Source organism: Anomaloglossus baeobatrachus, chromosome 6 (genome assembly GCF_048569485.1).
Source record: "Anomaloglossus baeobatrachus isolate aAnoBae1 chromosome 6, aAnoBae1.hap1, whole genome shotgun sequence".
NCBI classification, from domain to species: Eukaryota; Metazoa; Chordata; class Amphibia; order Anura; family Aromobatidae; genus Anomaloglossus; species Anomaloglossus baeobatrachus.
Window position 1 is genome coordinate 74,497,042 of NC_134358.1, and position 15,864 is coordinate 74,512,905.

General features: G+C 46.9%; 1 protein-coding gene across 2 annotated transcripts in view; it reads left to right on the forward strand.

Moving 5' to 3' along the window:
* Nucleotides 1-11,226, forward strand: part of RAD54B (RAD54 homolog B) — a 136,954-nt gene extending 125,728 nt beyond the window's left edge. For both annotated transcript variants that reach the window (XM_075353040.1, XM_075353041.1), the window contains 2 exons: nucleotides 8,796-8,996; nucleotides 10,110-11,226. In XM_075353040.1, coding sequence (XP_075209155.1) covers nucleotides 8,796-8,996; nucleotides 10,110-10,297 — 389 coding nt within the window. In that variant the 3' untranslated portion in view covers nucleotides 10,298-11,226. The remainder of the gene's footprint in view (nucleotides 1-8,795; nucleotides 8,997-10,109) is intronic.
* Nucleotides 11,227-15,864: the final 4,638 nt, after the last annotated feature.

The following is a 15,864-nucleotide window of genomic DNA, read 5'->3' on the forward strand; positions in this document are numbered from 1 at the left end:
GCATGGGCAGACGCATCCTTCAGGCGGCTGTCGCCCACTTGTGAAGTTAGGCTCCGCCTACTTCTCAGTTTTTCTGTTTATTCCCACCCATGGACTGCTTTGAGACGTCCCAATGTCTGGGTCTCCCATAGGAACGATAAAGAAAAAGAGAATTTTGTTTACTTACCGTAAATTCTTTTTCTTATAGTTCCGTATTGGGAGACCCAGCTCCCTCCCGGTTGCCTGTTGGCAGTTTCTTGTTCCGCGTGTTATCACCGGCTGTTGTCGTAGACAGAGACTCCGGTTTTTCCGGTTCTTGCTCTGTTTTTACTTGTGGGTGGCTATTCTCCTTCAGCTTTTGCACTAAACTGGCTAGATCTGGTTCTCCAGGGGGTGTATAAGCTCAGAGGGAGGAGCTACACTTTTAAGTGTAGTACTTTGTGTGTCCTCCGGAGGCAGAAGCTATACACCCAATGTCTGGGTCTCCCAATATGGAACTATAAGAAAAAGAATTTACGGTAAGTAAACAAAATTCTCTTTCTTTTATTTATTTTTTACGTTTTTCCATGCTCTGTTTCAGCATGCCAGTTTCCCTTGTGCTAGCGGGTAGAGACTAACTTCTGTATTGTCCTCTATACACAGGATAAAGTGCCCAGGGGCTCTGCTCCTCACTGTCTCCATAGCACGTGCTCAGAAGCAGCAGTAACCTACAAAGCAGAGTAGCTGTGAATCCAGCACTGGGGTGAGATAAATCCATTACTCAGATAAAGTGATGCTGCTTTTAGTATCTCACCAGGCTTATTCCACACTTTTCTTTGTCGCTCCATTGGGAGACCCAGACAATTGGGTGTATAGCTTCTGCCTCCGGAGGCCACACAAAGTATTACACTTAAAAGTGTAAAGCCCCTCCCCTTCTGCCTATACACCCCCCGTGCATCACGGGCTCCTCAGTTTTTATGCTTTGTGCGAAGGAGGCTGACATCGACCTAATGGCGTCTCGGCACAACAACAAGGTCCCGACATTCATGGCACGGTCTCAAGATCACAGAGCTCTGGCGGCAGACGCATTAGTTCAGGATTGGTCGCAGTTTCAACTCCCTTATGTGTTTCCTCCTCTGGCGCTGTTGCCCAGAGTGTTACGCAAGATCAGGTCCGACTGCCGCCACGCCATCCTCGTCGCTCCAGACTGGCCGAGGAGGTCGTGGTACCCGGATCTGTGGCATCTCACGGTGGGCCAACCGTGGGCACTACCAGACCGACCAGACTTGCTGTCTCAAGGGCCGTTTTTCCATCTGAATTCTGCGGCCCTCAACCTGACTGTGTGGCCATTGAGTCCTGGATCCTAGCGTCTTCAGGGTTATCTCAAGAGGTCATTGCCACTATGAGACAGGCCAGGAAACAAACGTCCGCCAAGATCTACCACAGGACGTGGAGGATATTCTTATCTTGGTGCTCTGATCAGGGTTTTTCTCCCTGGCCATTTGCCTTGCCCACTTTTCTTTCCTTCCTTCAATCCGGATTGGAAAAAGGATTGTCGCTCGGCTCCCTTAAGGGACAAGTCTCAGCGCTCTCTGTGTTTTTTCAGAAGCGCCTAGCCAGACTTCCACAGGTACGCACGTTCCTGCAGGGGGTTTGTCACATAGTCCCTCCTTACAAGCGTCCGTTAGAACCCTGGGATCTGAACAGGGTGCTGATGGCTCTTCAGAAACCACCTTTCGAGCCAATGAAGGATATTTCTCTTTCACGCCTTTCGCAGAAAGTGGTCTTCCTAGTAGCAGTCACATCACTTCGGAGAGTGTCTGAGCTTGCAGCGCTGTCATGCAAAGCCCCTTTCCTGGTGTTTCACCAGGACAAGGTGGTTCTGCGTCCGGTTCCGGATTTTCTCCCTAAGGTGGTATCCCCTTTTCATCTCAATCAGGATATCTCCTTACCCTCTTTTTGTCCTCATCCAGTTCACCAATGTGAAAAGGATTTGCACTTGTTAGATCTGGTGAGGGCACTCAGACTCTACATTTCTCGTACGGCGCCCCTGCGCCGCTCGGATGCACTCTTTGTCCTTGTCGCTGGCCAGCGTAAAGGGTCACAGGCTTCCAAATCAACCCTGGCTCGGTGGATCAAGGAACCAATTCTCGAAGCCTACCGTTCTTCTGGGCTTCCGGTTCCCTCAGGGCTGAAGGCCCATTCTACCAGAGCCGTGGGTGCGTCCTGGGCTTTGCGACACCAGGCTACGGTTCAGCAGGTGTGTCAGGCGGCTACCTGGTCGAGCCTGCACACTTTCACGAAACACTATCAGGTGCATACCTATGCTTCGGCAGATGCCAGCCTAGGTAGGCGAGTCCTTCAGGCGGCGGTTGCCCACCTGTAGGAAGGGGCCGTTTTACGGCTCTATTACGAGGTATTATTTTACCCACCCAGGGACTGCTTTTGGACGTCCCAATTGTCTGGGTCTCCCAATGGAGCGACAAAGAAGAAGGGAATTTTGTTTACGTACCGTAAATTCCTTTTCTTCTAGCTCCAATTGGGAGACCCAGCACCCGCCCCTGTTCCCTTCGGGCTGTTGTTCTTTGTGTACACATGTTGTTCATGTTGAATGGTTTCAGTTCTCCGAAATTCCTTCGGATTGAATTTACTTTAACCTCATAACGACGGCCGTACGACTTAAAGCGGCGGCAAAACAGGGTACTTATTCTGTTCCGCCGCTTTAAAGCGGCGGCCCGAAAAAACCCTGTAGCGCCCCCCAGCGACCGAAAATCTCGGGGGTTTCAGCTACCGGGGGTAGCTGAGACCCCCCAGATTATGAATCGGGGTGTTTTTTTTGGACCCCGATCATGTGATCGGCGGTATACACCGTATACCGACGAACACATGAAAAAAAAAGAAATGGCCGGTAAAACTGATTTCTTTTTCATCTGACATGATCAAACATGTCAGATGAGAAAGAAATCTAACCCCCTAGTGCCCCCAAAGCCCCCGGTACCGGAGAGTCCCCCCACCCCCACCCCTACCCCCACCGGACATCCAAAATGGCGCCGAAGCGCACAGAAAACTGCCGCCGGCGCCGGCTCTGCAGCATTTCCCTCCGATCTGAAATGATCAAACATTTCAGATCGGAGGGAAATGTCCTCCCCCTGACCCCTCCTCCGGTCCACCGGAGCCCTCTGGTCACCGGAGCCCCCTCCGGTTCTCCAGAGCCACCACCCCCCTCCCCCCTCCGGAACGTGGAAGATGGCGGCGCGCAGCGCACAGCGCGCGGCCGCCTTCATTCTGCTCTTTCTGCCGCATGTGACACGTCACATGCGGCAGAAAGGTGTCCCCAGGTCCCACTAGGTCACCCCCCCCCCCCCAAGCCCCCGGTTATACGTTACCTGTCTGCCGCTCCGGGCCCGCGATCGCCGCCTCCTTCTTCAATGCTGGCGGCGCATGCGCAGACAGCGGCTGTCAGCTGGATCCCTGCAAGCAGGGATCCTGCTGACGTCGCTGATGCACAGGCTCCACTGTGGACCGGGGGAGGGTGAGTGCAGTGATCTGCAGCCACACTCCTCACATGGAGAGGCTGCTGTTCCAGAAAATGGGGGGTACGTTCTGTGAGCGTGCCCCTCATATTCTGGAATGAGGTTACTGCAGGTCACTGCCCTAGGTTGGACCGGGGCAGTGTGAGTGCAGTATTCTCAGATTACTGCACCCACACTGCTCATGGAGAGCTTGCTCTTCCAGAAAATGGGGGATACGTTCCCTGAACGTGCCCCCCATATTCTAGAAGATCCAGAGTCGGCGTGGGACCTCCTCCAAAATGGATTACAGCGACCGGAATTTCTTTATTTTCAATAAATTGGTAAAAGAGGAATGTTTCGGGGAGTGTTTTTTCAAATAAATTTTTTTTTTGTCTTTTTTTTTTCTATTACTGACTGGGTTAGTGATGTCGGGTATCTGTTCAGATGCCGTGACATCACTAACCCCAGGGCTTGATGCCAGGTGACATTACAGCTGGTATCAACCCCATATATTACCCCGTCTGCCACCGCACCAGGGCGCGGGATGAGCTGGGGCGAAGCGCCAGGATTGGCGCATCTAATGGATGCGCCACTTCTGGGGCGGCTGCGGCCTGCTATTTTTAGGCTGGGAAGAGTCCAATAACCATGGCTCTTCCCACCCTGAGAATACCAGACCCCAGCTGTCCGCTTCACCTTGGCTGGTGATCTAATTTGGGGGGGACCCCACGTTTTTTTTTTTTTTTAAAAAACGCCTGGGGAGCCCTCCAAATTGATCACCAGCCAAGGTGAAGCTGTCAGCTGTGGTTTGCAGGCTACAGCTGTCTGCTTTACCCTAGCTGGCTATCAAAAATAGGGGGGACCCCACGTCGTTTATTTTAATTATTAATTTTTTGGGGGGCTAAATACAAGGCTAGGCACCCTTTAGTGCCACATGAAAGGCACTAAAGGGCGCCAGCTTAGAATATGCAGGGGAATGGGACGTTATATTTGTTTGACATCTATCCATTCATCCATTGTAGCATTTTACGCTGTGTGCCCACAATCAGGGTTTGCAGCGTTTTGGGCGCAGAGTGTTTTCCCTGTGTCCATAACGCTGCGTTGTGCAGTAGAAGCACAGTGGAAGGATTTTTAGAAATCCCATGCCCAATGTGCTTCTTTTCTCCGCAGCATAAACCGACCTGTGGCGCAGCTTCCCGAGCCTCAGCATGTCAATTTATGCTGCGGAGATGAGTGTTCTCTGCAGGTAGCATAGAGCTCCACAGCGGCCTGAACCCAAATCGTGGGCTTGGGCAGCTGCGTTCTCCCGTGGACAACACTCACATCTCTGCAGGAGGCTGACACTGTGTACTAGATGCCGTGTCGCTGGATCATGGCCACAGAGCCTAACAGTGAGACATTTGTTGCTACAGCAACATTTTTGTGAAGTACCTGTGGATTCAAAATGCTTACTATACTCCTGAATAAAATCCAGTTTCCAAAATGGGGTCACTTGTGGGGGTTTTCTGATGTATAGGTACCCAAGGGGCCCTGCTAATGTGACATGGTGCGCGCAATTTATTTCAACTTTTCCAAAATTCAAATGGTGCTCCTTCCATTCCAAGCCCTCCCATTTATCCAAACAGAGGTTTTTGGCCACATGTGGGGTATCCCTGTGCTCATAAGACATTGGATAACAACCTGTGGGGTCCACGGTTTGTTGTTGTCGCTTGAAAAAGTGAGAAATTTGATGCTAAAGCAACAGTTTTGTGAAAAAAATGAAAATTTTCAATATGGCAACCTAAGCTTATCAAATTCTGTGAAGTACTCGTGGATTCAAACTGCTCACTATACACCTTGATAAAAGCCTTGAGGTGTCTTGTTTCCAGAATGAAGTCACTTGTGGGGGACCGCCACTGTTTAGGCACCTCAGGGGCTCTCCAAATGCAACCTGGCGTCCGCTATTGATTCCAGCCAATTTTGCAGTCAAATGGCACTCCTTCCCTTCCGAGCCCTGCCATGCGCCCAAACAGTTGATTTCCACCACATATAAGGTATCGCCAAACTCAGGAGAAATTGCACAATAAATGTTATGCTGAATTTTTTCCTTTTACTCTTGTAAAAAAAAAAGCTACCTGGTTGAAATAACAATTTTGTGGTAAAATTTTATTTTTTTTTTTTCATGGCTCAACGTTATAAAATTCTGTGAAGCACCTGAGGGTTCAGGGTACTCACCAAACATCTAGATAAATTCCTTGAGGGGCCTAGTTTCCAAAATGGGGCCACTTGTGCGGGGTTTCTGCTGTTTAGGTACCTTAGGGGACCTCCAAATGCGACATGGTGCCCGCAATCTTTTTCAGCCAAATTTCGTTTCTAAAATTCAAATATTGCTCCTTTCGTTCCAAGCCCTCCCATTTGTCCAAACAAAGGTTTCAGACCACATGTGAGGTATCACCGCGCTCATAAAAAAGTGGTTAACAAACCTTGAGGTCAAATTTTTGGAATTACCTCTTGAAAAAGTGAGAAAATTGATGCTAAAGCAACATTTTTGAGAAAATTATTAAAATTTTCAATATGACAACGTAACGTTAACAAAATCTGTGAAGTACCTGTGGATCTAAAATGCTCACTATACCCCTAGATAGAAGCCTTGAGGGGTCTAGTTTCCAAAATGGTGTCACTTGTGAGGGATTTCTTTTGTTTAGGTACCTTAGCGGACCTGTAAATGCAACATGGTGCCCGCAATCTATTTCAGCCAAATTTGCTTTCCAAAATTCAAATATTGCTCCTTCTGTTCCGAGCCCTCCCATTTGTCCAAACAGAGGTTTCTGACCACATGTGGGGTATCGGCGCGCTCATAAGAAAGTGGGGAACAAGTTTTGAGGTCCATTTTGTTGTGTTATTTCTTCTAAAAGTGAATAAATTTGGGTTAGAGCAACATTTTTAGGTAAAATTTAATTTTTGCTTTTTTTCATTCCACATTGCTTTTGTTCATGTGAAGCACCTGAAGGGTTAATAAACTTCTTGAATGTGGTTTTGAGTACTTTGGGGGGTGCAGTTTTTAGAATGGTGTCACTTTTGGGTATTTTCTGTCATCTAGGCCTATTGAAGTCACTTCAAATGTGATGTGGTCCCTAAAAAACTGGTTTTGTAAATTTTGATGTAAAAATGAGAAATTGCTGATAAACTTTGAACCCCTCTAACTTCCTAACAAAAAAAAAATTTGTTTCCAAAATTGTGCTGATGTAAAGTAGACATGTGGGAAATGTTATTTATTAACTATTTTGTGTCACAGAAATCTCTGGTTTAACGGTATAAAAATTCAAAAGTTGAAAATTGCTAAATTTTCAAAATTTTTGCCAATATTCAATTTTTTTCATAAATAAACACAAAAAATATTGTCCTAAATTTGGTACTAACATGAAGTCCAATATGTGACGAAAAAACAATCTCAGAATCACCGGGATCCGTTGAAGCGTTCCAGAGTTATAACCTCATGAAGTGACACTGGTCAGAATTGCAAAATTTGGTCTGGTCATTAAGGTGAAAATTAGCTCCGTCACTAAAGGGTTAAACCAATTTATAACTTTTCCTCCTTCCTGCTTTTGCACCAAAACTGAGGAGCCCGTGATGTACGGGGGGTGTATAGGCAGAAGGGGAGGGGCTTTACACTTTTGAGTGTAATACTTTGTGTGGCCTCCGGAGGCAGAAGCTATACACCCAATTGTCTGGGTCTCCCAATTGGAGCTAGAAGAAAAGGAATTTACAGTAAGTAAACAAAATTCCCTTCTTTATGCTTTTCCTTCAATGGTGACATCACATCGATAGCGCAGCCAATCACTGAGCTCAACGGCTCGTGCCGCTTACATCAGCAGTGTCTCTGAGCTCAGTGGATGGCTGCAGCGGTGATGTGAACTGTCCACATGTCACCGATGCAGCCAATACACAGCAATAAGAACATTGGCAGAGAGCTGGACCTGGGGAGGGTGAGTATTTTTCCAGTATAAAGGCTTTTGGGGACCATTTTTTTAAAGCACCACCCCAGCAGGATTTTTTTCCAGCACTGGAGTGGTGCTTTAAATCCAAGTCCCCTGTCCCAATTCATTTACTGACCCTCCGGTGTCTTCATGCTCCCGTGGCGCCATCTAGTGTCTGTGACTTCTGACTGGCCGGAGGGCAGAAGCTATGTCACAAGCACTTTACCCCTAGAACGCGCAACCATAGAAATCTATAATAGAAAACAAGTAACCTAGCAGGCGTGCGAGGCTCCAGGTATGCGTTCTAGGGTTATTTCAAGTCTGTGAGAGCCAGAATGAGGCCAGAACGAGGCTCTCATAGACTTGAATTAAGTGCTGGTGACATAACTGCTGACCTCTGGGCCAGGCTCTCATCTGTGTTGAGTTTTGACCTCCGGCGCGCTCCATGGAAGACTGGAGCTGCCAACAGGTCACAAATCACCGGAGACTGACCGGAGTGGGGCTGATAAAAGATGAAAATAGTAGCAGGTGAGTATCAGACAGGGAGCAGGGGACTTTGATTTAAAACACCACTCCAGCGCTAAAATACAAAAACACTGGAGTGGTGCTTTAAATTGGAAAATCCATATAATTCAATATTATACAAGGTTCACCGATCACCAACCAACTTTCTCCCTTAGTTCTTAGATCCTCATCCTCAGATATATTTTTTATCATTCAATATATTGCAAGATCTTTTATTGCTGTTTTACAATTGAAGTCTTAAATGATCATGGTAATTGCAACAGACTTTGTCTAAATCAATCGTACAAGAAAACATAAGAAATGTGGTGATCTATCTCATCAAAGTAATCTGCCTCTTTCTCCATTTATGAGCCTCTTTTTCCCCTTCCTCCTGATCTCATCATTCTTTCAAAAAAATCCGCTCAATTCCTTGAAGGTTATAGCGGTGGACTCTGAGGTCACGGAGAGATCAGATTACAGCTTTTATTACACTTTACGGAGAAGGGAGGTAGAGAAAGGAGCCAGATCGAGCTGCAGCCACTAGGACACCTATTTCACCTCCTCAGTGCTAGATTCACAGCCACCCTGCTCAGTAGTGCCGCGTAATGTCCTCCATGCTGCTGCTTCTGTCCATGTGCGGCATAGCAAGCAGAGCAAGAATCCATCTCTATATATTGTCTATGGGAGTCGTCAGAGAAGTTAATCTCCACTCACCAGCTCAGAGAGAACAGAAAATTAGAGAGAGAGAGAGCGAGCGCCTGCAGATGGAAAATGGTGAACATGCAGGGAACAGGTCATATTAAATGAGCAGAAATGCTGTTATTCCTCATGCTCTGTCTGAATTGTGTCTTATCCTTTCTGTTTGCAGGAACTTTAGAGGAGAAGATCTATCAGCGGCAGATAAGTAAGCAAGGTCTCTCCGGGGCGGTTGTGGATTTGGCCAAGAAATCAGATCATATTCGCTTTTCTGTGGATGAACTCCGAGATCTGTTCACCCTCCACGAGGACTCGGACTGTGTAACCCACGACCTGCTGGGATGTGACTGCGCACAGAGCAAGCATCTGCCAGGTGATCCCATGTAACTTTATACATTGTCATGCAGTTTGCAGATTACTGGCTCTTCCCTTAAGGCTATGTGCCCCCGTGGATATATCCGCAGGTACGTCCGCAGGTTTCCCGCAGCTGCTCCCCGGAATCCGCAGCTATGCATTGCTGCGGTATTACAGCGAAATATCTGCGGTAAACCTGCGGACATTCATGCTACTTACCTGCGGAAGTCCCGGCCTCTATCTCCATAGTGAAGGGCCGGGAATTCTACAGATATTTCCGCAGGAATAATTGACATGCAGTTACGTGCAGCTGCGGGACATCCGCAGCATGTTCCGCAGCCGCACATTCCGCAGCATTGACACAGCACTCCCCATGTCTCCTAGGATAACATGGGGAGTGTCTGTACTCGCTAAAACCTGTGGATTTATGTAGAAAATGCTGATAAATCTGCAGGTTTTACGCGGCAGAATCCTCGGGTACATAGTCCCGTGGGCACATGGCCTAAGTCCTCTTTCACACATCAGTTTTTTCCATCCGTCACAATCCGTTTTGTGACTGATGTGATGGATCTGTCGCAGATTGCAGTACAACTGATTCGATGGATCCTGTAAAAAGAACGGATCCGTCGTACCAGCCTAACAGTGGTTTTTATCCGTACTGGGCATGCTCAGTTACAAAAAATGAAGTCCGTCTCCGGAATCCCTCATTTGACGGATTGCGATGGCTCCTGCGCACATAGGCTTCCATTCTAAATAAAGACGGACGGCGACATATCTGTCCGTTTTTTCAACGGTCACAAAAAACGTTGCTTTGGATGTTGCTTTCATCGGCCACACAGACAATTTTTGATGGATCCGTCGTACGACGGATGAAATGCGAGGTCATCCATTGCTAATACAAGTCAATGAGAAAAAAACGGATCCAGCGCTGGATCCGTTTTTTTTCACATTTCAACGGATTGCGACTGATGCAAAAAAACTGATATGTGAAAGGAGCCTAAGATGATCCTCCCCGGACTGAAGGTCAATCACAGATCTCACAGGATGCAGCGCTCACGCGTTTTACCAGTATGATTTATTCATCCTCGCTTTAGTTTTATATCATCTATTCATCTATTGCTTTTCATTTCAGACGATGCCACGGAAAATCATTTCAAGGTCCGGAGCAGTCACCTCGGCAAGAGAGTAGAAAAGAACATTTCCATGTCTGAGCTGATGCAGTGGAAACACTTTTCCATGCGGCAGGATTGTGGTGACCCGTTTCTCCAGCCAGGCGGAGAATACATTTCATTTGTCTTCCAAAACACAACAAACAGCTGATAATGAGAGCGCTGTGAAAGGTGGCGAGGAGAACCACGTAAGCAGAGGAAAGAGTGAGGGGGTGCAACCGTGGTCTCTTCATTGGTCAGACCCTAAGCTTTAGAAGGAAGTTATTCCCAGGATTTTCCCTTATAACCTGTGGCCACCATCATAAGAGCCCTTATATACAATATTCTAGAATACTGTAAATAAGAGACCAGGCCGCACTGTATAACGTAAAATAGACCTTAATTATACTCACCTGTGGGGTGGTCCGGTCCAATGGGCGTTGCTGGTCTCGGTTCGGTGCCTCCTCCATCATATGCAGTCGTTGTCCTCTTTCCCAGCCCCGTGTGGATGACGCATCCTACATCACACACACAGAGACTGCCCCTGTACTGCTGCACATGTGCACTTCTCTCTGCCCGGCTGAGCACAGATCAAAGTATTATAGTGCACATGCGCGGTTGGTCTTTGACCTTTCCCTGTACATTACAGTACTTTGCTCTGCCCTCAGCTGGGCACATCAGAGTGCGCCTGCGCAGGAGCGCAATAGGACACTGTGTGGGTGACATAGGACGCATCAACGACACGGAGCTATGAAGGAGGACGGCGATGGAAGGAAGAGAAAAGACGCCGGCCCGAGAGCAGCGACACCCGGACCACCCCACAGGTGAGTATAATTAAAGCTGATTTTTACGTTCTACAGAGCGGCCTGGGCTCTTATACAGTATTCTAGAATGCTGTCTATAAGAGCTCAGTGATGGTGGCCGCAGCTTTTAGGGGCCAAATCTTGTGACTGTTTTTTTAAAGGTGTTGTCCCCTCTCCGAAAACTTTCTCATAGGCCACAATAGCTATAAAAAAAGGTTTCTGCTGCTGCCCCAATCCTTGTTGTTTGGCCGCAGTGCTGAATTCACATCAGTAGTGCTGCAGTCATTCAATACGTCTACCCGGGCAAAGCTGCTGAGCTCACTGATTGGCTGCAGTGTTGTTCATATGACATAAGCACAAACAAAAGAGACCAGGGTAATAGTAGAGAGCTGGTATTGGCTCTAAAGAGGATAAGTAACACCCTGGATTATCATTTTTTTAATCTCTTCCTCCACATATGAAATCCAAATTGATAGTGATGATTCCGATAGGAGTTTTACTTGACACGCAGCTGTGTCGTCAACGATATAAAAAAACGTACAAATACTTTGACTACATTAAAATACAACGCGTTTCGGCTATGGAGTAAGAATTACTCAGGTATACATAGAAAGATTACTCCATGGCCGAAACGCGTTGTGTTTTATTATATTCAAAGTATTTTTACGTTTTTTAAATCGTTTACTACACAGCTGCGTGTCACATAAAACTCCTATCGGAATCATCACTATCAATTTGGATTTCATATGTGGAGGAAGAGATTAAAAAAAATGATAATCCAGGGTGTTACTTATCCTCCTTAGAGCCAATACCAGCTCTCTACTATTACCCTGGTCTCTTTTGTTTGTCAGCAGTGCTGATGTCATATGAACAACACTGCAGCCAATCAGTGAGCTCAGCAGCTTTGCCCGGGTAGACATATTGATTGACTGCAGCACTACTGATGTGATTTCAAATAAAACTCCTATTGCAATCATTACTATCCATTTTTATTACTCACCTACTGTGACAGCGCCCTATTCCGGTCATCTGGATCATCACTATAGTTAATTTGCGGAGGTCCACTGGAGGACAAAGCCGCAGCCCCCGGAGGAGCAGCGCCCTCTACACACTACTGGGAGATATTCAGTGTCTTTGTCTTCGTTATAAGTGAGTGCAATAAATACACTTGCCCAATATTGTATTATACAGTTTGCTTATTTTTAGCCACATATGAAAGAAAGGTTTCTAAGAGGGGAGAACCCCTTTAAGTGATGGTACATAGTAGCAATATACCATCATTTACCGAGATGGGTGCACCCTTGGAATCTCTGATATGTAGTTGTTTAAAAAACGAGGGTCCTCTGACCTCCGCCTTGTAACCAAGAAGACCGCATGTTAGAGTAGAGCAAGTGGAAACCTGGCCCCCATGTACAGGGGTGTCTGGTGAAGCCCAGACATTCGTCAGCCCGGCCCTGTCTGCACGATGCAGCCGTGTATACACTGAATGTGTGCGGTAATTACAAAGCCATGGCGGTGTTATATAGTGAAACCTCTATCACAAGATTTCATTTCTATCCTATACTATCCATACGGGCCTCCTGCATTTAGCTGACCGCTCTTCTAAATGACCCTTTTTTTCAATGCAATTTTTCATGGTTTCACAGAGGACTTTATGTTTTGCGTTTTGTGGAGGGTCGTTATCTTTAAAAAATAAAATAAAAAAATTATTGCATATTTCTGAGAAATACCATTGCTTGTGATTAGTGATGAGCGGGCACTACCATGCTCAGGTGCTCTATACTCGTAACTAGTGATGAGTGGGCACTGCCATGCTCAGATGCTCTATACTCGTAACTAGTGATGAGTGGGCACTACCATGCTCAGGTGCTCAGTACTCATAGCGAGCAGTTGGGTGCTTGAATGGGCGAACTCGAGTATAATGGAAGTCAATGAGAATGCAAGCATTTTTACAGAAAATGCTCGTGTCCCCCATAGACTTCCAGTAGATTCGGTCGCTGGAGTCACACCCATTCGAGCATCCAACTGCTTGTTACGAGTACTGAGCACCTGAGCATGGTAGTGCTCATTCATCACTAGTTACCAGTACTGAGCACCTGAGCATGGTAGTGCCCGCTCATCACTAGTTACCAGTACTGAGCACCCGAGCATGGTAGTGCTCACTCATCACTAGTTACCAGTACTGAGCACCTGAGCATGGTAGTGCCCGCTCATCACTAGTTACCAGTACTGAGCACCCGAGCATGGTAGTGCTCACTCATCACTAGTTACCAGTACTGAGCACCCGAGCATGGTAGTGCTCACTCATCACTAGTTACCAGTACTGAGCACCTGAGCATGGTAGTGCCCGCTCATCACTAGTTACCAGTACTGAGCACCTGAGCATGGTAGTCCTCACTCATCACTAGTTACCAGTACTGAGCACCCGAGCATTGTAGTGCCTGCTCATCACTAGTTACCAGTAGTGATCACGCGAGCATGGTAGAGCCTACTCATCACTTGTTACCAGTACTGAGCACCTGAGCATGGTAGTGCTCACTCATCACTAGTTACCAGTACTGAGCACCTGAGCATGGTAGTGCTCGCTCATCACTAGTTACCAGTACTGAGCACCTGAGCATGGTAGTGCTCACTCATCACTAGTTACCAGTACTGAGCACCCGAGCATGGTAGTGCCCGCTCATCACTAGTTATGAGTACTGAGCACCCGAGCATGGTAGTGCCCGCTCATCACTAGTTACCAGTACAGAGCACCCGAGCATGGTAGTGCCCGCTCATCACTACTTGAGATCAGTAGCAGTAGACCCCCTGGGACCTCCACCAATCCTGACAATAAAGGGGCCGCATTGTTGTTCGGCCCATAGCCCAGGCCTACCCTCACAGTGCTGCATCCTCCTTTTATATTTATCTGCGCAGGAGGAATCAGGTGGAGGAGATTCAACACTTTGCCTCGTCGTTCTTAGGACCGAGGGTCCCATTCCCCCCAAATCACAAGTTGACGGCTGATCCCATTCCACTTTATTTAAAATTTTGATCCAAGGGACATGCTCAATGTTTGTTTTTTTTAATAGATGTTTCCATTGATTATTTTTGTGAACATATTGTACAATTTTAATAAAAGCAATATTAATTTCCGGGTTGTTTGCATTGATCATACTTTATTTCTGTGACCAACATGAATACTTTATGTTAAAACCAGTCTGAAATTGTTAAGCATTGAACTGGGTGCCGATGGCGGAGTGATCCTCCTCTGGTTTAATATTGATTGTGCACAGTGGATTTGATGTTTTTTTCTGACATTTTGATCTAGGGTTGAATGAACCTATATTATGAATTGATCTTTGCAGTGATGTGAGATCACACCAGCTTTCTGACGTAGGCTGGAAACACACTTATGCGTGTAAATCGGTCCGAGTTGCACGATAAAAAGTCGGACGATTTCAGTTCACGTTATGATCATTGTGAAATGCAACTGCCCTGTGATCCTGGGATTTTTTGGGAAAGAGGGTTGATTTTATTTATTTATTTCAAATAAAGGATTTTTTGGTGTATGTCTTCATTTTCTTAATCTTATAGGTTAATCATGGAAGGTATCTTGGGGAGACACCTGCCATGATTAATCTAGGACTTAGTGGCAGCTATGGGCTGCTGCCATTAACTCCTTATTACCTCGATTGCCACCACACCAGGGCAATTCGGGATGGCTGGGTACAGTCCCGGGACTGGTGCATCTAATGGATGCGGCTATTCCGGGCGGCTGCTGGCTGATATTGTTAGGGTGGTTGGTTCCCCATAACGTGGGGCTCCCCATCCTGACAATACTAGCCTTCAGCCGTGTGACTTTACCATGGCTGGTACTAAAATTGGGGGAACGCACGCCGTTTTTTTTTTTAATTATTTATTTTACTGCATGATATAGACCCGCCCACCGGCAGCTGTGATTGGTTGCAGTGAGACAGCTGGAACTCCGTGGGGGCGTGTCTGACTGCAACCAATCATAGGCGCCTGTGGGGGGGTAAAGCAGGGAATACGAGATTGAATAATGAGCGGCCGGCTTTTTCAAAAGAGAAGCCACTGGAGCTTTGTGACAGCCGTGCAGCGCCGCGCTGGTGATCGGGAATCGGTGAGTATGAGAGAGGGGGGAGACTGACCGACAGAGAGAGAGACCGACTGACAGAGAGAGAATAGAGACTGAGAGGGAGAGACCGACTGACAGAGGTAGAGATTGACCGACATTGTGAGACCTCACTCATTTTCAGTGTTTTCTGAAACATGTAATAAATGTATTTAGAAAAACGGATGTCACTAGGATGGTGTGAGTGCTGGTCCGTGTGACATCCGTTTATTTACCCGCTCCCATAGAGTTGCATTGGAGAGACTCGCGCGAGAAACTCTCCAAAACGCAGCATGCTACGATTTGTTTCTCAGTCCGATTTGGACTGAGAAAAAAATAGCAGATGGGAGCTGCCTCATTGATTAACATGTGTCCGAGTGCAATGCAAGGATTTCTCACATTGCACTACTGTGAGAAAATCGCTAGTGAGAAGCCGGCCTGACAGAGATTGCAGTGGGGTTGTGGTGGTCATACCCCAGGGAATCCCATCTTCCAGGTCTTTGCCCCTGCACACACGTTATTGATGGGTAAGGGTTGGATGCTTCACTCTTCCTAGTTCTTGGCTGTGACAGATCCCCTTGAAGGTGTTTGAATGGAGGAGCTGGGATTAGGCATATCGTTATGTATTGCCACTTAATGAATGCTTTAATGTTCTCCACTAGAAACAAACTCAAGATGCTTCAGATTGTGGCAACTGATTAAGCTTTGGCAGGTAAAGCGGAAAGGGTGCGACGAAGTGAATACTTTAGAACAAGATTAAAGGTGTGTGCACACATTCAGCATTTGCAGATTTTTCTGCTGCAAATACTAGAGGCAGGAAAA